Below are 21886 nucleotides of genomic sequence, written 5' to 3' on the forward strand. Positions count from 1 at the left end.
AATGGTCTCTATGCTCTTCATAGGCATCTCTTTCTCCTGCCTGATAGAGCCTTCGTATTGCTATAACAGTTTTCAAAGAACGGTTTCAGAGACCTGGAGTTTTCCTGGCGAGAGGAAGAGGCAGACTGAGAGCTCTGCCCTTTCCATCCTCAGACTCTGGGGCTGATCTTTCAGCTCCTGCTGCCTGAAGCATCCTCAGACCTTCCCAGAGGGTCTGCTTCTGGGGGAACCGTGTCAGACACGTGAGCGCTACTCCCACCCCGAGACCCTCCAGCTCCTCTCTCCCAGTTTCTACTCCTGTCTCCTGGCCAGACGGAAGGAGGGAGCGAACCAGCCGAAGCCCAGCGCAACGGCGCGCCCCGGCCAATCGCAAGGCGCCACGTGGCCTCGCAGGCATTGAGGCCCCGCCCCTTCCCTTTGTCTCCGCCCCTCCCCTCTTCCTCTCTTTGATCCCTGAGTGGCGGGCGCTGATTGGTGGGTTTCTGCGCAGCCAATCAAAGGCCTGCAGCTCAGGGCAAGCGCGCGGCGGCGCCCTCTTAAAGCCCGCGCCCAGCCCTGGCGGCAGGAGGCGGAGCATCGCCGCCGGGGGAAGCCTTCCCTCTCCTTCTCCCTCGCAGCCGCGCAGCGCCAGGAGGCCGCCTTCAAGCAGCGAAGGGCCCGAGAAAGGCAGGCCCCGCTGCTAAAAGAGAAAGAGGGCTTTCCTGAGCCCGAAGGAGAGAGCGATGGGCGCCCGGGGAGCCTTCCTGCTGGCCCTGGTTCTGCTGGCGCTGGCGCTCCTTCCAAGGCGGGCCAGGAGCCAGGAGGAGCCCCCCGGGGAAGGTAGGCGCCCTCCTTCCCGCCAAGGGCCCTTGGAAGCGATCTCTGGCCCTCCCTCCAGCGCCGCTCCGTAGAAGTGCTCTGGAGGAGCTGCAGGGCCTGGCAGAGTGTCTCCTCCAGGGATCCCTGGGTCTTTCGGAGCAACCTTTGGTTAAAGTTGGGCATAGAGTTGCAGCGGAGGACCCAGAGATCCCCAGAGAGAACGTACTAATACCATCCACCAATCATCGAGGCCGCAGATATGGAGGGACGAGTGCCTGCCTCAGGAAATCTCAGCCCGTGGGCGAAGAAGGCCTTCCGCACATTTCCAGAACTGCTCTGCTTCTTCTTCTTCTTCTTCTTCCTTGCCTTCTTAGCGCCACAACCTTAAGCGCTGCCTCTGTGCGGAAAGACCCGCTTGCTCAGCACCAGCAGCAGCAGCAGCAGCATCAGAGCCCTGGGAGGCTGCTAAAACTGGCCAAGGAAGGACTCTGCTCTTTCCTTTTTGCCCTCCGGAGAGCCTCTGTGTTAAGAGGCAGTCTGTCCCTTGGGTTCAACTCTTTGGGGGCTGCAGCAGGGAAGAAACTCAGGCCTGTTCCAGACTGACAAAATAAAGCTGCTTGGGGTCTCTTTGGAGGTATGCTATTTAAATGATACATGCATCCTAAGAATCCAGAAGCTGCACCAAAGCTGCACTCCAGTGCTTAGGAATGGAGTGTGGCTTTGGCAAGACCTCCGGGCTCTTAGGACCCATGGATCATTTAAATAGCATACCTCCAAAGAGACCCCAAGCAGCTTTATTTTGTCAGTCTGTAACAGGCCTGAGATGATGATGGTGGCTTCCTGAGGGTGAGAGGTACTTTTCTGAACTAGCAAAGTGGTTTTTGCAGTGAGGGGAAGTAAAGGGATGATGAATGGATCACTCAGATGTATGTTATGTTTCTATACATTTTGGGATTTATCTATAACAAGAAGATACTAGGTTTCAATACCTGGCGACTGAGGTGAATATTAGTGAATGAGCAAGAGGTCAAGAGCGAAGACTGGCAGCCTCTCAGACAGGAGGAGGAAAGACCAGCCTGGAAACCTGGAGAGCGGCTGGTATTTACTCTGCAGACAGTGGTTGCTGATGTGAAGGCAGTGTGTGTAGACCTGCATGGCTTTTCAGTTGGACTTCCTCCCATTGAGCTTGGAAACAATGGCCGGTTACAGACCGGCACTTGGGACATCCACAGGACGTCCCCTTTTAAAAAAGGGGCGTCTCTTCTAGACGCCCCTGGCTCTAATACAGACTCTGTCCGTACAATATGGCGCCGGCCGTTCCACACGGCCGGCACCATCTTTACGTATAGGACGCTGTGCGTCCGAACGTGTCGCGGTACCTGTGACGTCGTGAGTGCGCCAGTGGCGCCTCGCGACGTCATTAGGGCGCCGCAGAAAGAAGCTCCATTTTGGAGCTTCTTTTTTGCTCCGCAAGGGAGCTGCGCAGTGTGGCTGCGACGGCTCCCTTACGGAGCAAGCGGCGGCGGCGGCAGACCGCCTCAAAGCGGCGGTCTATAATCCGCCAAAGTCAAGTATTGCATACACCTGGCATTCATGCCAGACTGTGTAAATTATTTGTTGTCATACAAAGGAGTTCTCTGGAGAGACCCATGTTACAATTTCTCACTGTAATCAAACCATCCTAAACCCTGTAATTATTTCACCTTGAGACCAAAGCCAGCTTTAAAGGCAAATATTTACATCTAAGCTCAGTCATTTCTTTCTCAGTTAGCTCAGTGTTGTCCAAACATATGAGTTAAAGTAAGGGTATTATAATCTTTGGGACAGATGAACTAAATGTAAGTATTACTTAAGGGGTTTTGAAAAAGGTGGTCACACAATTGCCTTTCAGCATGGATTGTATTTACTGCAGGGCGAGGGAGTCTATTTGCCCTTTCATATAGTAGTTATTGGAGCTTCCATCAGTACAGACTGTAAGCTTTAATTTAAGCATACTGATGCTGGGGAAAAACAAGTGCGTATTTATGTCAACTAAAATATTTCAACAACAATGTAAGGTATTTGGTTTAGCGCAGGGCTGAGGAACATGGGTTACTCCATATCTTGTGGGACTGCAACTCCCATAGTCCTGGTCAACATAGCAGCCTAATATAAAAAATGAGCCCCCCCCCCCTTCATGCCACTACTTGACTGGGACACTTGTTTGTTCCGACCACTGGGACACCATTAAGATCTCATTTTATCACAAACATGTATCTGTTTTTACTAGAACTAGCTTGCACAGTATGTGGCTACCAAGCCTAATTCTATTCACTATCATAATAATTATGACCTGTCTGGCACTTTTCAAGGTATTGTTTTGTTATTATTGCAACTTAAGAAAAGGGGAAGGTGAGAAAAATGGAATCTAGCAATACTTTTTAAGACTAACTGGTTTGTGTTTTTTTCATGAGCTTTCATGGATATCAGTCCACTTCCTTAGATATCTAGACGAGCTCATGCTAAAACATAAACCAGTTAGTCTTAAAAGGGCTGCAAGATTGCTTCCGGCCCCCTTTCCCTTTTTTGCATATTATAACTGAAAACTTGAGAGAAAGATGGATGCTCTTAGAGTGGATTACTAGTTGTTAATAAGACAGTACCCTGCCCTCAGGATTACAAAAGACATGACACAAAAGGGGAAGGGAATGGCAATGGGGAAAGGGATCAAGTCCAGCAGTTCTTCCCTGAGGTTAAGGCCATGACAGATTTGGGACTTACTGAAATAGGATGGTTTCAGTGGACTTCCTGTGTATTGCAATGTCAGATTTCATGTATTAAGGATAATTTTCTCCTCTGAACAGAGCCTGTTTCTGAAGAAGAGACTGATGATATAGATGATGAAGATGACGATGATAGAGAAATAAAAGAGGAAAATGGTGTATTGGTGTTGAATGATGCAAACTTTGATACTTTTGTTGAAGGCAAAGATACTGTGCTTCTTGAGTTCTATGCTCCATGGTAAGCTTGCTGCTTCCAGAACTTCCATCTTCTCTCTCGAAACCAGTTTACACATATTGGTAGAGAGATATCTGCCACATGTGTGTTGTTGGTTACATGATAAATATTCTTTATAATTTGCCCTCCACAATATGAATCCTCATCACCTTTATGCACAAAGAAAATGGCAACACTGGCATCAATAAGTTTAATTGTAACCTGCGCTGTATCCACACTGCAGAAATAATCCAGTTTGACACTATTTTAAGCACATCATGTATTAGCCCACCGCTCTGTCCTCATTGTATTTTTTATTGTGTTTTTAATAGATATTTTAATTGAAACATGGTTAATCCTGTTTTAAGGGGCGAATTTGGGACCTAATTTTGTAAATGTGGATTTTAATGTGTTGTGAGCCGCTTTGATTGTCTCGTCACAGAAAAGCGGGATACAAATAAAAGTTTTATTATTATAATTATTTATTTAAGCACCACGGTTCAAATGTATGGAATTCTGTGAATTGTAGTTTTGTGAGACATTTAGTCGTCTTTGTCAGAGTTCTGGTGCTGCAACAAACTGCATTTCCCAAAATTCCATATCATTGAGTTAAAGTCATGTCAAACGGGATCATTTTTTGCAGTGTGTATGCAGCTCTGACTTCCTGAGTTTTCCTAATGTATTTCAGACTGTTCCGAAATCCTGATTCAGAATGAACATGGGTTATTTGTAAATGTGGTAGAGTAGTTGGTGCAAGTGTAATGTACATGGTATATTAAGTTTGAGTGTATAGCATACATCTATTACATCTTTTACATTTTATAGTAGTTCCTTTGAGTATTGACAAAATGTGATGTTACTGAGCTTTTTGAATCAACGCAATATGGGTGCAAACCTGTATTGTGTGGGCAGAGAGTAACACTTCCTTCATGGCTTATAGCCCTTTCATTCTGCCAGAAGGCATATTAAAAAGGCATTAGTTTGCTTTGCTAGCCATTAATTAGCTGGGCTAAAACTAGATGCATGTCTGTACAGTTCTGCAACTGGAGTAAGAGAGGTGGTGATTCTGTTCTGAAACTCCAGTGTGAATACTGTACTTGCTCAGAAGTCAACTGTCTTCTCCTAGCTACAGAACTGTAGCTGACTACTACCCTTTACCTCCCAGTCACTGAAGGGCACTCTGTGGGGGCAAGGGAGTGTTCTACAGCCCTTTGAAGTAGTATGTGCGGGTGTGTGTCTATATTTCACTATGACGCATTTAATATTTTCTTCCACAATATTGCCCAAACAACATATGCTTACATAACCAAAGGTTATTCACCTGTATGTTACCAAAAAGATTCCAGCTTGTATCTACAAGGATTTGGCCTGTTCTTCATACTATACCCCCATTTATTTGGGAAAAAAGACAATAGCATGTTGAGAATGGGGAAAATATCAATATCAACATATTTTTAATGCTAAACCTGCTAAATGGCAGAGAAAATTTGTGCACACGAGAAGCAAGGCTGCCCCCCCCCCTTCCTTACTTGCCTTTCGTTGGCAAGCCAAAATGGCTTTATTCAAGCTGGCTTTTAATGTATAATCATGGGGTGGCTTGCTATTTGTTATATAGGGTGGATATCATGGTTTTAGTGTGGTTTTAATATTTGTAATTTTATATTGTTTTTAGATGAAATTTCAACTGTGTTATTGTAATAGGTTTTTAGAATTTTATTTGTGAGCTGCCTTGGGTCCCCTCCGGGGAGAAACACGAAATCTAAATCAAATGAATAAATAACCCCCCCCCCCCACCCTTTACAATGTAGCACTTCAGCTAGAAAAAAATGGCTGAAAAAAGTTTTAAAAAACAAATGAAATCAACACAAAATATAGTAGTTTGACTTTCCTTGTCCTCAGTCTCTATCCCCATGGAAATCATCTCTGTTTTGGCTGGTTTCCAGAATTAGATTTCACTTTTGGACATGTTAGAGTGGCTGTATAGTTTGCATGGCATATAAAAGGATAGACCCACCTTAGTTGCCAATTGTTCAACAACACAGGCCCAAAAACATTATTTTTGAATAGGTATGCTGCCTGGCCAAACAGTGTATTGAAATAAAATCAGTCTTGTTCTTGTTCAGATGCTTCCTTGCTGTGGTGTAGAAACTGAATTGTAAAGTTTAAAACTTAACTGAATTTTCTTCTCTCCCTTCCTCACTTCTCTGTCTAGGTGTGGGCACTGCAAGCAGTTTGCTCCAGAATATGAAAAAATAGCCAAAACACTGAAAGAAAATGATCCTCCCATCCCAGTTGCTAAAATAGATGCTACATCAGCTTCTGCTGTGTCAGGCCGCTTTGATGTTAGTGGTTACCCAACCATCAAAATCTTGAAGAAGGGGCAACCTGTGGATTATGAAGGCTCAAGAACAGAGGCAGGTAAGGAATACTATGTATCTTTTTAGTTATTTCTAACAAATGAAATGAAGGATGTGGAATCCTATTTTAAATGCAGGCTGCAATATTTTTTTTGCACTGTTTGTGCTGCAGCCTGCATTTAGCCTGTAGTTAAGCCACATCTATGAGGCTAACTTGAGTGTTATTTTCTAAAACAGACAAGTGCTGCTTTGCATGTTTCAAGGATCCATTTATAGAACTGTGCAAGTACAATGGTCCCTCTACATTCTCTGGGGTTAGGGATGAAGGAACCCGTGAATGTGGAAAAATCACAAAAACACTATTCTTCTTACCTAAGAAAACACTTCTCTAGGAATCTCCAGGTCCTCCAGTGCAACTATGGTCAACATCTGCCAGATGTTGATCATAGAATCATGCTGGAGGACAAATGTCCAAAGAAGTGTTTTCTCTAGGAACTTCTAGGTTCTCCAGCACAACTCTATAGTCAGCTTCTGGAAGAGTTGCACTGGAGGATCTAGATTCCTAGAGAGAACATAATAATCAAATCTGCAAAAGTCAAAGCCACAAATGTGGAGAGCCAACTGTAACTACAATTTTTCCACGGTCAGATGTGTAGGCTTTGTTCACACAACAAGTATCTTCAACCTCTTTTAGTACAGAAGTCGGTAAAGGGATGTACAAAATATTTGTAAACCTCATTAGCGTGTGCAAAGTAATCCTAAAGCAACCATACTTTGCATTACAATCTTTAAAATATATTCAGCATGACCAAATTTATTTTACAGATCATAGGCAAACTGCAGGCTCAGTTTTCATACTTTTATATTTTGCTAATTTTGGTAAAAAGATGGCCTCAAAGTGTTTGACAAATTTAAGTGGGTGTTTTTATTGCAAAATCGTAGCTGCATTGCAGCAGCATCAGACAGACAGGTGTTTAATGAAGCCAGCTACTCAGGTATACACCTATACTTCCGCATAAGAGACTAGTTGTTCAGTTTTTCTCTCATTGGAGTGAGAAGTGCTCCATTTGAGTTCATGGTCCAGTGACAACTAAACTTGCCAAAGGATGGTTAGGTCCCTTCTGTCCTGAATTTTGTTGGTCTCGTGGAAATAGCCTGCTTTCAATCTAGAGGTCCTTGCTTCACACAAGCTGTCCTGCATATCTACAATACATCAAAATAGGATGTACAGTTGTCCCTCCATATTCGCTAGGGTTAGGGGAACAAGACCCCCGTGAATATGGAAAAACTGCAAATAACAAAAACACTGTTTTTACCTGAGAGAACACCTCTCTAGGAATCTCTAGGTCCTCCAGTGCAACTCTTTGGTCAATGTCCAACATATACTGACCATAGAATGGCATTGGAGTAGCTACAAATGGACTTTCAGTGCAACTTTTAGTTAAAGTTGACCACAGAGTTGCACTGGAGGACCTAGACAGTCCTAGAGAGAACATATTAATGAAATCCGTGAATAATCAAATCCGCAAATATCAAAGCCGCAAATATGGAGGGATGACTGTATTTTTTTCTAGTTAAGAAAAAAAATGTCAATTCTTCCATTCTCTTTTTAGAAATTGTGGCTAAAGTGAAAGAAATTTCAGAGCCTGATTGGATCCCTCCTCCAGATGCAACATTAGTTTTGACCAAAGATAACTTTGATGAAACTGTGAATGAGGCTGACATAATTCTGGTTGAATTCTATGCCCCATGGTAAGTTGAAACCACACGTTTTGCCTGTTGAGTTTCACAATTTCCATATATTGGTTACTTTCATAAAAGAACATGAAATCACTTGCATGCAAATTATCAAGATTCGTATAGGAAACCTTTGACTGGTTCAATGTTTTGGATTATAGCTCCCATAATCCCTTGCCTCCAGCAAGGAATTATGGTTTCCTGGTACTGATTGTGCTTTCCTGATATGGATCTATAATTGCAGAGTATAATCAAGATGACCTTGCTTGTTTTATTTCCCTGCTATTTTCCATTCTGTTTTTTGTTCATTAATTTGAAAGCAGGCATATGACAGGTTACAGTATTGGCTTGTTCACTTGATCACTACCTTCCTTTTTTCCCCTTCCCAATTCAGGTGTGGGCACTGCAAAAGATTGGCTCCAGAATATGAGAAAGCAGCTAAGGAGCTTAGGAAACGTACTCCACCTATTCCCCTTGCAAAAGTTGATGCTATTGCTGAAACAGACCTTGCAAAGAGGTTTGATGTGTCGGGATACCCAACTCTCAAGATCTTCCGCAAAGGCAAATCTTTTGAGTACAATGGTCCAAGAGAAAAATATGGTATGGTGAAGTACCTTTCTTTGTCATCTTTGCAATAAATATTGAATTGGAACCTATTTGCATTTTCTGGGATATTGATCCACCAACAGCTGATTTTCTCACTGAGGATTGCTGAAGGTTTTTTTTTTAAAGGACCCTATGGTTCCTCAGAACACAGTATCAGAATGATTGACAGAATACATATCATGCTCATGCATTCTGTCACTTTTCTTTTGAACACTTTGGTATGGTAATATGCAATATCTCAGCAATCATCTCAGCATTGTTTTTTAATCACAGCTATCCTGAAGCTGCTATTAGATTTCCACATTCTGCATATCTGCATTCACCCTCTTCTAAATGATAGTTTCCCACAACTGTGTGGCTGAATAGGCTGTATGGTTTGATTTAAATTCTACAGTATAGAAAACCAAATAGGCAGTTTTGATTGTGTAAACACAGATGAGAGCAAATTTGAAAAAAATTTAGTATGACTTTGGAACTGCCTTTTTTTTTTTTTTGGTAGCTTTAATATTAATACTTTTGTGTTTGTAGATTGGCAGGATGATGTATATTTGTTTAAAAAGTCATGCTCACTCAGTAGGATGATGTAATTAACTATTTTGATGTTATATATTTTCCCAATATTAACCTTTTCACATAGCCCCTGTCTCTGTGTTGTTTTTAGTATAATTTTGAGTTCTGCATCATTTAGATGCTTTCTACAAAAACACTTTCCCTCCATTTTACTCCCATGAGGGTATCTGACTCTGGTGTGGGAAGTACTTGCATGAACTTGATTTCAGATAGAGAATCTCTGGCCTTGCAAATTAAGTTCTGGAACTTAAGCTTCCAGAACTCCCAGTAAGCATGACCTGGGGTAAGGATTTATGCAGGTTGTAGTCCAAAGCCTCCAGAGGGCCAAAAATTTCCAACTTCTATCCAATCCCAGTGGTTATCACTTTTGTGGACTGTCAGTGCCCTGATAATATTGGGGGAAAGGCACACATTCCCTGTACACCCTCTTTCCCAAGAGAAGTGCAGACATGATTTCCATAGTATCAAGTTTCCAATAGTAATGTATGGGATGGATGTGAGGATTATCCTTCTATCGCACCAAATATGAGTGTTTCACTTGTCCGCAGCTGTGACACTAAATATGATGACCTAGATATCCTAGTCATTCCTGTGCATATAATCTTACCACAGGACACTGCCACTCTTGCACCAAAGACACTGTGGCGGGATACATACCGCCATATAGTACGTCTTCTATACGTACTAGGGTTAGGAAGGGGCGGTGCTTCCGCACCCCCCTAACCCTAGTACGTATAGAATACGTACAAGATGGCGGCGCCCCTTCCACATGGGCGCCGCCATCTTTACGTACTGGACGCATAGCGTCCAGACGTGTCGCGACGCCTATGACGTCGCGAGTCCGCGCCAGGCGCCTCGCGACGTCATAAAGGCGCCGCAAGAAGAAGCTCCATTTTGGAGCTTCTTTTTTGCTCCGCGCGGGAGCCGCGCGGTTTGACTGCTGCGGCTCCCTCGCGGAGCAAATGGCGCCGGCGGGAGACCGCCGCAAAGCGGCAGTCTGTATCCCGCCTGTGTGTCCTAATTCATCCACACCAGTAACACTACTGTAGCTTTCTCAGAGACACAAGTATATAATACAGAAATTAATTTATTAAACTTAAGTTCAACATACAATTAAAAATTGCTAATTTTTTACATATCTAAATCCTGACTGACACTATCTCCCATCTCACTCTCATATTTCTTAACTCTAGTTTACAGCTTTGACTGACCCATATCTCTCATTCTCTGAGTGATGTTTACCTAGCCTTTTAAAAACCTCATACAAACATTCAACCAATCAGCAGTTACTCCCAACATTGTATGCCCTCATCCTTTCTCAACTGAACTTACCTTGTTACATTTACTGTATACAGTGGGCCCTTGGTATCCACTAGGGTTTGCTTTCAGGTCTTCCCATGGATACCAATATCTCTGGATATGCAAGTCTCATGAAATACAGCATCATAGTAGAATGTCCTTTATATACAATGGTAAAATCAAAGTTTGCTTTTAGCGATTTATATATTTTAAACAATGTTTTCAAACCATGGATGATTGAATCCATGGATAAAGAATCATGGATAAGGAGGGCCAACTGTATGTCACATACATAACCATAATTTACCTTAATTTCTCTAATAAACACATTCTCTCAATCCCATTATAATGAGGCATTTATAAACCGCCATAAAGGACCATGTGCTGCCAAACCCTCCTGTATATAATCTCAGATGTTATGTCTCTGAGTAGACAAGAGCATAAATATGACCACTCAAAAAAAAATCCATTATTTGAAAATATTACAGTTCTAAAGTTCTTCATCAAATTGGCTTTTATATTAAGTGGAATCACTTTTCTAGAACAAATGCAAGTTTCAGTTGGTAGAGAGCAAAATTAAAGTGCCTGGATTTAAAAAACAACCCAACCCAACACTAAATATGGTTTAATCTTAAAACTGTGACTTTTTCTTAGTCCTACTTTTTCCCCACAACCAATATTAAGAAACTTTTTTTTATTAACAGGAATTGTTGACTACATGATAGAACAAGCTGGTCCACCATCCAAACAAATACAGGCTACTAAACAAGTACAAGAATTTGTGAAAGATGGAGATGATGTAATCATCATAGGAGTGTTCAAAGGAGACCAAGATCCAGCCTACCAACTTTATCAAGATGCTGGTGAGCCTTTCCTTATTAGTAGATAACTTATGAAAACATGCTTAATGGCTGTGTGCAGAAAGTGCCTTAGAGAGTTTGAGTTCAGGGTTTGTTCAATGAAGCACTTTATAAAGAGAAGCTAAGACAATTGAAACTTTATCTGAAAGAAGAAATGAATATGAAGAAAACATGATTAGGGATTCATAAAATGCTGAATGATGTAGAGACCATGGCTGGAACAGTTCCCTCACTTGGCCATCTAATGAAATAGGTTCCCCACATTCATTAAGATAATGGGATTGATCACTGTGGGGCCTGTATGTCAGAATTTGGGAGGTGAACTAGGAAGAAAATATTTCACTCTTATCCTGTTGGGCAAGGAAAGACAGGAGAACCCTTGGTATGAATTTCCCTCAAACTCTTGCTCACTTTGACCCACAGGATATGGCCAGTTTTCCAACAATAATAATAATAATTTTTATTTGTATTTTGCCACCTCTTCCTGTGGATCGAGGAGGGATTACATCAACAAATTAACACAGTACAGATATAAAATACAATCAATTAAACACTGACATTATTATTAATTCAATAAAATAGCTAAAACATCTAGAACATATAAAACATTTAGAAAACATAACATCATAACCAGAAGTGAAGCATTTTATCTGGATAAACCCGCCAAAAGAGATCCGTCTTAAGTGCCTCCTTAAATGAACTCCGCCACAGTGGATTTTGTCTTTCAAGAAAAAGTTGTTCAGCCTTCACCAAATAAGGAAGAACCATCTGAAACTTAGCTTGGCCTCCTGTAGTCCCATCTCAGTTTTTCATATACATCTGAGCACATCCCTCTCTCCAGCAGCTGTGTTCCACTTGTCTTTCCCTCCTTCAGTGGAAATAATTTATTTTTATTTATTTATTTATTTGGAGTATTTATATCCCGCTCTTCAGCCACAAAGGCTCTCAGAGCAGCTTACAAATCGTTAATTAGATGGTTCCCTGCCCTCAGCCTTACAAGCTAAAAATCATGATACGAAAGGAGAAGGGAATGGCAGTGGGGAAGGGGTTCAGGTCCAGAGGTTCTACTCTCCCTCTGAGGCCTGTACCATGGCAGATGGACTGGAGGGAGGGCTCTCCTTCTTACTCTGGCTAGGCCCAATGGAGCTGGCCTACCTCTCTCCCTCTGAGGCTGGATGGTATCAGATGGATTGGAGAGAAGGCTCTCTTTATTAAGTGCCTGCCTCATAGGTTTCTGGAAGAAAGAGAATAATTTAGTAATTTGAGTGTTTGACCAGGACTTAAGGAGACCAGGTCTGAGATCCTTCATCAGCAATTGGACTACTCATACTCTCAAAATGTGCAGTTTGTTTGATAACATAGAGTATTTGGTGGTTTGAGTGTTGGGCTATGACTGGAGACAAGGGTTCAAATGCCAAATCAGCCATGGAAATCCACTGAGTGATCTTTGGTAAATCACACACTCTCAACCTGAGAGTAAGGCAAAGTCAACACTCCTCTGAACAAATCTTGTCAGGGGTCCCATGATAGGGTCACCTTATAAGTCAGAAAAAAACTTGAAGGTGCACAACAATAATAATCAGGACAGATAAAGCTAAATACTAGTGTACATAGTAGTCAAGCTCAGATTTACTAACAATCACACAACAAAACTTGGAATCATGCAGTCCATCTTCTCTTCTCTCTACCCTGACAAAAAGATTAATTTCTTTTTTAGATTTGAATGCACTGCCTTTTGCTTCCCTCAGAAGGGAAATGCACAATCCCAAGATTCACTATGGCTTGTTTGATACCTGAAAATGTGGAAAACATTTAAGGAATTTTTGCTGCCCACTTGCTTTGTGCTGATGGCTTTTGAGCAAAGAAATCTTTTAAGAAAAGGATGAAATACATTTGCTATGGGTAGTTGATAATAATTATGATAACAACATTGAATCACATGATAAAAAAAAACATTATACAGTGAATGTGGTTGAAGTAACAGCATTAGCTGTAATGGTTTCCCTCCTTCCCCGCTTTCCCAGCAGCTGGAGATAAAGAAAGGTGGTGAGGGAGGAACACTTGAAAGTAAAAATTGGAGTGGGTTCACAAACTTAGTGACACTGGAGTCACTGGAATCCACTACAAGTTTTATTTCGAACTGTTCCTTCTTTTGCGCTTACCTAGGAGTAAACCCCATTGTAGACTGTAGCTTAGAGTCAACACTTGTATTGGTAGGCTAGCCATGCGTGGATCGGAGCATCCATGGATGACCCCGCCTCATTATTGTTAATGGCGGCATGTGCACATGGCCACATCAACACAGTCTTCCATCCATTGACAATAATGGGAATTGAGGCCCCATACTTTTTTTCTATCAGTGAAGCTGGGGTCCAGAACAGAACCTCCATGGATAGACGGGCGACTACTGTATATTTCCAATTGTATTAGGATGGTCAAATTGCAAGGGGATTGGCTTATAATAATGCTTGTAAGAGAAATGCAATGCCAGCCTTCCCATTAATTAATTAATTAAATAAATAAAATAGTAAGTTTGGGTATGATTGTTATTTTAAATTTGTATGGAATCATTCTAATAGAAAATATATTAGGAGTGTGCATTTATTTATTCATTCCTTGGTTCTAAATTAGAAGACCTTTGGTGAGCAACATTAAATATTTGATGCACTTTAGGGCTTTAAATGTTGTTAAGTCTTGGTGGTCCATGCCAACAAAAGATATTTAAAGAGAGTCCATGGTAAGAACCACTGGACTAAAAAGTAATAGTGCTCTATAATTAGAAATCCTGCATTCCAACTCTTTTCTTGTCTTTCAGCTAACAATCTAAGAGAAGATTACAAGTTCTATCATACCTTCAGCAAAGAAATTTCAAGCTTTCTAAAAACGGATGCTGGGAAAGTGGTGGTGATGCAACCTGAAAAATTTCAGTCAAAATATGAGTCTAAAATGCATGTATTAGATATTAAAGTGAGTAGTTATGTCAAAGCTATTATTAGAGATAAATGGATCACCTTTATTCTTTTTTGTGTGCCATTTTGCCTGCTGCTCCTTGATGTTCCAAGTTGCATTTTCAATTTCTTTTTTTTCCAATATATATTTTATTTCTTGTAACGGACAAAATTCCCACAGGCACATTCACATTTTTATATATACATATACAATTGTATATATTTACCTATACTAATACCGTTATATATATCTTCCTCCCCTCCCATCCTCTTCCCTCAGAATCAATACTGAGACATAGAACAGATACATTTATACATATTTCTTTTGTGTGTAGCTTATATAGTTATGGTAGACTTCCTAGTGTCTCACTACTATCCTTTTTTCTTTAACAAAAAAAAGTATTTTCCGGCGTATAAGACGACTTCTTATACGCCGGTTTCTGACCCCAAAGACAGGCGAATGGTTTAGCCACCTCTCTGTCTCTGGGGTCCTTGCAGTTCCCTTCCCAGAAGGCACTGCAGCCAGGCTCTCTCTCGCCGCCATTGCTGCTGCAAAAGGTGGCGGAGAAGCGGCTCCAGAGCCAATTGGGCCAAGGGAAACAGGAACAGAGCCGGCCCCTCCTTCCTTGCCCTCACCGCCGCTGCCTCCCGGGATACTCCGCTCCTCCAGTGGCTTCTACAGCAGACTTCTAACATGCCACGGAAGCCGCTGGAGGAGCGGAATATCCCGGGAGGCAGCAGTGGTGAGGGCGAGGAAGAAGGGGCCGGCTCTATTCCTGTTTCCCTCGGCCCGATCTGCTCTGGAGCCACTTCTCCGCCGCCTTTTGCAGCAGCAATGGCGGCGAGAGAGAGCCCGGCCACGGTACCCGGCTTCCAGGCCTTCACAGAGGTCTCCTCCAAGTCGGTGCAAGACCACCTTACTTCAGCCCATAGGAGGCCAGGGACGCTGCCGACCTGCGACTTGGGGGTCGTCTTATACCCCCAGTCGCTTTATACGCCGGAAAATATGGTAATCCCAATTTTCTGTACATTTTGTTATGTCATAGTTTCTACGCATTACTGTCTTTGTTTACTTTATGCTAGTTTATTATATTTTTATGTTAGTCAATTGATTACATAAAGCGCACTTAAATCAAACATGATCATCTCTGCCAAAGAGAAAAAATAAGAAAATTCTAAGTCCTTATCCTTTTATAATTTTGAACGTTTGATTATAAATTGGGGGGAGTATCAACTCTCTCCAATTCTTCCCACTAGTTCATCCTTCCAAAACTAAATTGAGATTTTCAATATATTAAATAAGTATAACCATACCTCATATAGTAAGATTTTAGAATAGAGAAAGAAACTTTTTGCATATTGTCTTTTATCATCTGAGCCCAACATCAGTTATGTCCACTCACAACCTTCCTGTTTTACAATAAGTCATAATACTTAGCAGTAAGAATGAATTAAATAATAATTAATCAATCTCTAATTATTTCCAGTATGACAGAATCAAACTCTCCTTCAATTTCCTTTTTTGGTTTCCCTCTGATCAAGGCCGATAGAATGTCCATAGCTTCCCGTGTTTTTATAATCCAATCTTCGATTGAAAGAATGCTATTTTTTTCACCAGTCTTTTGCAAAGAGAAGTCTCGCCGACTTTATCTTATATAATAGGATACAGTTGTGTTGTTTCCCTTTTATTTCATATGTCATGTTTAGTAAGAAAAAATGGGGTGTGAAAGGAATTTTGATTTGTAGAATTTCCATCATCTTTTTATGAATAGCAATCCAAAATTTCTTTGCTTGTTTACATTTCACCATGCATGGAAAAAATCTCCCTGTAGATCTGAGCATTTCCAGCAGTTTGAATTGCTGGTTTTATATAGATTATTTAATTTAGTAGGTGAAAGATACCAGTGGTACATCATTTTTATAAAATCTTCCTTGTAATTTTGACAGAGCGTATACTTATTCATATTTATCCAGGCTTGTTCCCAATGTTTCAATTGTATGTTTTCTCCAATGTTTGGTGACCATTTTACCATCGTGTGTTTTATTACCGTACTTCTTGTTCCAAATCTCTGGCGCTATACAGACCGGCCTATTGTGCGCCCTCATCACGTGCTAGGGGTTGGCCAAGAGCGCACCGCCCATACGTGCTTCACACCCTAGCATGTGATGAGGGCATCAAAATGGCGGCGCCCTGTACACACGGGCCCTGCCATTTTGACACAAAGGACGCTTAGCGTCTACACGTCCCTGTGATGCTGTGAGTGCGCCATTGGCACACTGTGTTGTCACAATCGCGCTGCAAGAACCCACTTTTTGCGGGGGTTTTTTGCTGCGTGAGGGAGCCGCGCAATTTGTCCGCTGCGGCTCCCTTGTGCAGCAAAACAAGGCGCCAGCAGACCACCCTTTTTGGGTGATCAGTATCCTGCCAGTGTCTCTCAACACGATGTAATAGTTTCTTAAAATAATTTTATCTAGGTTGGTTTCTTTTTCTACAATGTCCATATTGCTCATGTCTTTCATAAATCTTTCTGTTAATTGTAGATAAGTAAACCAGTTAATGTTTATATTCTCCTTTTTGAGTTGTTCTGTTGTTTTTATTTTGCATAGTTTTCCCCCTTCTTTTATCAGGATGTCTTTGTATCTAATCCAAGGCTCCTTTTCTCTTGATCTATTAAAGAACGCTTCTTGTGTGGAGACCCAAGTTGGTAAAGATCTATAAAATTAAGTTCTTACTTTTAGCCAAACTTTCAGTAATGCTCTCCTGCAGATATGATGATCAAAATCTTTATTTTTCTTTAGTTGGTCAAACCACTTAAATGCATGCCATCCAAATCTTAATCTATCGCTTTCCAGATTTAATAGTCTTTCATTCTTAAGGTTAATCCACTCTTCAATCCATTTTAAAGCACTGGCTTGAAAATGTAATGTCATCTTAATTTTCAGCAGCCTTTTTATTTATTTTCTCTATCCTTTCATTTTATTTTTGCACCTTTTCACTAATAACTTTCTTCTTTATATACTAGAATACATAGTCATATTCAATAAATTTACAGTGTGCCCTTCCCTTACGCAAGGGATCTGTTCTGGACTCCCCCTCCCCTCGTGAAAGGAAATACTGAGTATGCTAGAGCCCCATTGGTGGCCACAGTGTGCACCATTACCTCTTCTGATGCACAGCTTTCAGCGTAAACTGGAAAGCCGCATAAAGCATGCCCATGTATGACGCGGGGGCACTGTACTTCTAATTACAAGGTTGTATTAATTATTAGATCCTTAATTTGTTGTCAGTTAACAATATTGTTAGCAGTCTTCTATTATGTATTTCCCATACTATGTATTTCCCATGTATGGTGTTCTAAAATTTTAGAATTCTGGTATTGTCATTTAGAAAAATACAAGTAAAGTATTCAGCTTTTATATTATATTCAGCTAGCATCCAGTAAGGAAGGAAGTGAAGAGAGGGGCATAGAAATCCATTTTGATGGCAGATATTTTATATTTTATTAAATCTGCACTCTCCTTTCCATATAACATTCAAGGTAGCTAATTAAACGAAAACCTAAGACATATGAAACTACAATTTGAACCCAAAAGCAGATAAGTTAAATATGTCAATAAAAAGAAGTAAGCACCCCTACTTAAAACCAACATACAGCTATATTGTGAAACCAGCTGTTTTGAAGTCATTGATTATTTAGAAATGATTTCCACAATGTTACCACCAGAAGTTGTCAGCCAAGGTGTCCTGTAGCAATGGGCCACCATACTCCCCTGGAAATTCATCAGAGCATGCCAGTTGTAGGTGGGCAGGGCTAGAACCATATTGTCTGTCCTCTTCTCTTGCTCACACTTTATCACGCTCACTCCTTCTTCCACACCCCCTTAATAATTACTTAAATTAATACCAGTGGAAGGCAGGAGAGGGTAAATCTACAGATCCCTCTTGTGTGCAACAATTTAAAGTTACTACTGACAGTAGAGATTTCTTGTAGCCTTATTGGTTATGGGGGGGGGGGGGTGCTGCGGGCCAACGGGTGAAGTCTTGTCTGCACCATTTGGGCTAAATATCTCACCTCTGCTGGAAAATTTATTTCCACTCAGGCATCCTGATAAGTTTTTTTACATGTTCTTTCAGTTAAGATCGATGCAGGAACAACATTCTGCACATCATAAACTCTTTGAAGCATTACATTCTCTGTGTCTTTTGTTTCTGTAAACAGGAATCAACTGATGCTGGGGAAGTGAAAAGCCATGTGGTGAAATATGCTTTACCTCTTGTGGGCCATCGTAAGACTTCTAATGATGCTAAGAGATACAATAAGAAACCTCTGGTGGTAGTTTATTATGCAGTAGACTTCAGCTTTGATTATCGTGTTGGTAAGCACAAAAGGTTATATTTAAAAAGATGTTACAGAACAAACCAGAAATTAATAACTTCATTATGTGTTTGTCTTTAGCTACTCAGTACTGGCGAAACAAAGTTTTAGAGGTAGCTAAGGACTTCCCAGAATATACTTTTGCAATTGCTGATGAAGAAGACTATTCCTCAGAGATAAAAGACCTGGGACTGATTGACAGTGGAGAAGATGTTAATGCTGCCATCTTCGATGAAGGCGGCAAGAAATATGCAATGGAACCAGACGAATTTGATTCTGATGTTCTGAGGCAATTTGTTTTATTATTCAAAAAAGGTAAATTGCTTGAGATGTGTACAGTGTTCTTTCTTAGATTTAAGTGTAGGATGACTATATAAAATTCCTTAGCCACTAGTACATTCTTACCCAAAAGTTAAACTAATTTAGTTCCATGGGACAAAGATACTGACACTGAAAATCAAATAGATGGAGTATATTAGATTTTACAAAAAAAATCCTGTGGAACACCCTTTCTATGTTTTTGGGGGTTATGTTACAGTATATATGGCTAGTAAGTGCCAACTAAAATGTCATAAAATCATGAGTACACTTTTTAGTTCTTCAGAATTCTTCACCAGAGCTAGATATTGAGCTGGAATTGGGGGACACCATAGTTTGGGGGTCACTGTATCACAGAACCACCTGGAGGGAAAGTTTTACAAATGTTGGGACTGGATTGTGCTGATCTGAGGCACAAATAAAACAGCTAGCATAAGTGGGCTAATTCTGATAGGAGAAGCCTTAGCTGATACAGTCTCTGTATTATAGTGTTTCTCATTTTTCCTTTTGTTAGGTAAACTGAAACCCATTGTGAAATCGCAGCCTATACCAAAAAATAACAAAGGTCCAGTGAAGATTGTAGTTGGTAAAACATTTGAATCTATAGTGATGGATCCAAAAACAGATGTCCTCATAGAGTTCTATGCTCCCTGGTGCGGGCACTGCAAGAAACTTGAGCCCATCTACAGTGAGCTAGGTAAAAAATACAAGAATCAGAAAAATCTGGTCATTGCCAAAATGGATGCTACTGCCAATGATGTCCCCAATGACAATTACAAAGTGGAAGGATTCCCTACCATCTACTTTGCTCCCAGCAGCAAGAAGAAGAATCCTATTAAATTTGAAAGTGGAGAAAGGGATCTGGAGAACTTGAGCAAATTTGTAGAAGAACATGCCACCAAACTGAGCAGAACAAAAGAAGAACTTTAAGTGGATAATGGGTTATGCTCAGTGAAGTGTTACTGAATCGTATTAAAAGATTGCTGTGAGGGGATCTGCAGCATTTGAGAAAAAGGGGATTTGGGATAGTAAAACACAGTATGATTTTTTTTGTATTACCAAACAAATCTGAACACTGAACTTTTGATGTGAATTAATTTCTTTTTTTTCTTTTTTTTTTGTTACACAGTTTTGATCTGAGAAAAATACATTATTTTTTGTGACTAATGAGTGCAATTCTTCCCACTTTGAGAGGTTTCCCCCCCAAAAAAGGGTTCTTTCTCTGTTTTCTAGGTAGGACGATTTCTCTTGTTCTTGATCATATGTGGTAATATATGAACTGATGGTTTCAGGTCTGGCACTTCGCATGGTTTTTCTGTTGAACAGAAGAATAATCCTAAATGAAGCTGGTTGTCTGTCCCTTTTTTAGGCACTGATTTCCCAGTAGCCACAATTACAATTCCTGGGATAATTGTTTTTAATGTGTACCTCCCACCATTTTTGAATAGCATTCTTCAACTGGTCAAGAGAAATATCAGTTGTTGGCTGTTGCAATGCAGATATTTTATACAGATGAATCAATGTTGATTCAAAGTAAAATTGCCATGTTTATTGCTTAAACCTACTGAGTTACTGTTACTTTAGGTGGAATCTGCACTACAGAATTAATCCAGGTTGACACCACTTTAACTACCATGGCTCAATGTTATGGAATTCTGGCAGCTTTAGCTTGTTGTGACACCAGACCTCTCTCACAGAGAAGGCTAAATGCCTAACAAAACTACAATTCCATAGCATTGAGCCATGGCAGTTAAAGTGGTGTCAACCTGAATTCTGAATTATTTCTGCAGTGTGGATGCAGCCTTAGTTTTCAGTCTTTTGGAAATGTTTGTTCCATAGTTCAGCATTAACCAAATGAAGAACTTGCAGAACTGAAAGCACGCATATATATATATATATATATAGAGAGAGAGAGAGAGAGAGAGAGAGGATCAGTGCAGGTAGTGAAGCATAATAAAGAAAAAAAGTATTAAATTAGACTACTTCATACTGCAAAAGCTTGTCAAATACTTTATAACTAATATATCCAGGGGTAGTGGTGTTGGCCATATAACAAAATATAATATCCAAAATCCATAAAACAGCAATACCTTTATGGGCCCAACCAAAATGCACAATATACATATTAAAGCTTTTGAAGCTCAACTAGCTCCTTCATCAGGCAAAGTTATTAAAATCATACAGGAGAAAGAAAAAAATGATGTTAATCATAGGCCTGTATTTTGTCAAGCTGTTGCGGTTGTCCTCAGTTCAGATGGTATGGAGGGGCATTTATTCAGGCATGCCCCTCCTCCTTCTAGCTAAGTGGGTACTGGGAGATTTTTCAAGTTCTGGAAATAAATTTTAAATTCCATTTGCAAGACAAAAAACTACTGCCTTTGAGATCTTGGTTGTCTTGCATCTTTTGTGAGGCTAAAAGTTCCGTTGTTAAGCAAAGAACACTTGAATTTCTCAGAAAGCCTTCATGCTTTTGCATCAGGACAACTTTTAGGTGTTGTGAAGGTACAACATTTTGCCTTTAGGAATCAGTGGACTTTGAACAGTTATAATCCTTTGTTATATATTTTATTCCGAGGCCACCTGAGATGGCTTCCCTTCCAGAGAAAAAGGAACATACTGCAGACATTCATCTTAGTGGCACTTGATTATACAATAAGGCATATGCAACAGTTCCTACCGCTCAAAAGATACTTGTGCTGAAGCTCTTCCAATTTCCATTCTATCACACTTCCCCAGGCATTGTGCTCAGGTTTGGCACTGGAGGATGGCAAAATCTCAAGACCAGCAGGTGACTAGTTCTCTATCAGTGCTATCACTTAACACTTTGCATGAAATATCGGCCAAGATTATGAACTATGCCTGATTTTACCGCCTTCCAAAAATGTTCTAGCACCACAGATGTCTTCTGCCTTCCTATTGAGGGGGAAATGCTAGAGCAGCAGCCAAGTTACATATGTTCTCTGGCTCAAATGGAATGCAATATACAGGAGTCCCCCATTTATTTGATAGGTTAGGGATCAGGGTATTGTCAAAAAGTTGGA

The 21886-nt window shown here is 40.7% G+C and overlaps 1 protein-coding gene across 1 annotated transcript; it reads left to right on the plus strand.

Annotated features, from left to right (window-relative positions):
* The first annotated feature begins 590 nt into the window (after window positions 1-590).
* Window positions 591-20008, plus strand: LOC149309466 (protein disulfide-isomerase A4-like). The gene is made up of 10 exons (XM_089532506.1): window positions 591-819; window positions 3642-3798; window positions 5987-6192; window positions 7745-7883; window positions 8263-8468; window positions 11048-11206; window positions 14019-14170; window positions 18372-18528; window positions 18609-18842; window positions 19360-20008. Exons 1-10 carry the CDS (start codon window positions 723-725, stop codon window positions 19773-19775), a joined length of 1923 nt encoding a protein of 640 aa, XP_089388632.1. The 5' UTR covers window positions 591-722; the 3' UTR covers window positions 19776-20008.
* Window positions 20009-21886: the final 1878 nt, after the last annotated feature.

The sequence above is a fragment of the Sceloporus occidentalis genome, unplaced genomic scaffold (genome assembly GCF_023333645.1).
Source record: "Sceloporus occidentalis isolate IW3139 unplaced genomic scaffold, rSceOcc1.0.p SCAF_7, whole genome shotgun sequence".
NCBI classification, from domain to species: Eukaryota; Metazoa; Chordata; class Lepidosauria; order Squamata; family Phrynosomatidae; genus Sceloporus; species Sceloporus occidentalis.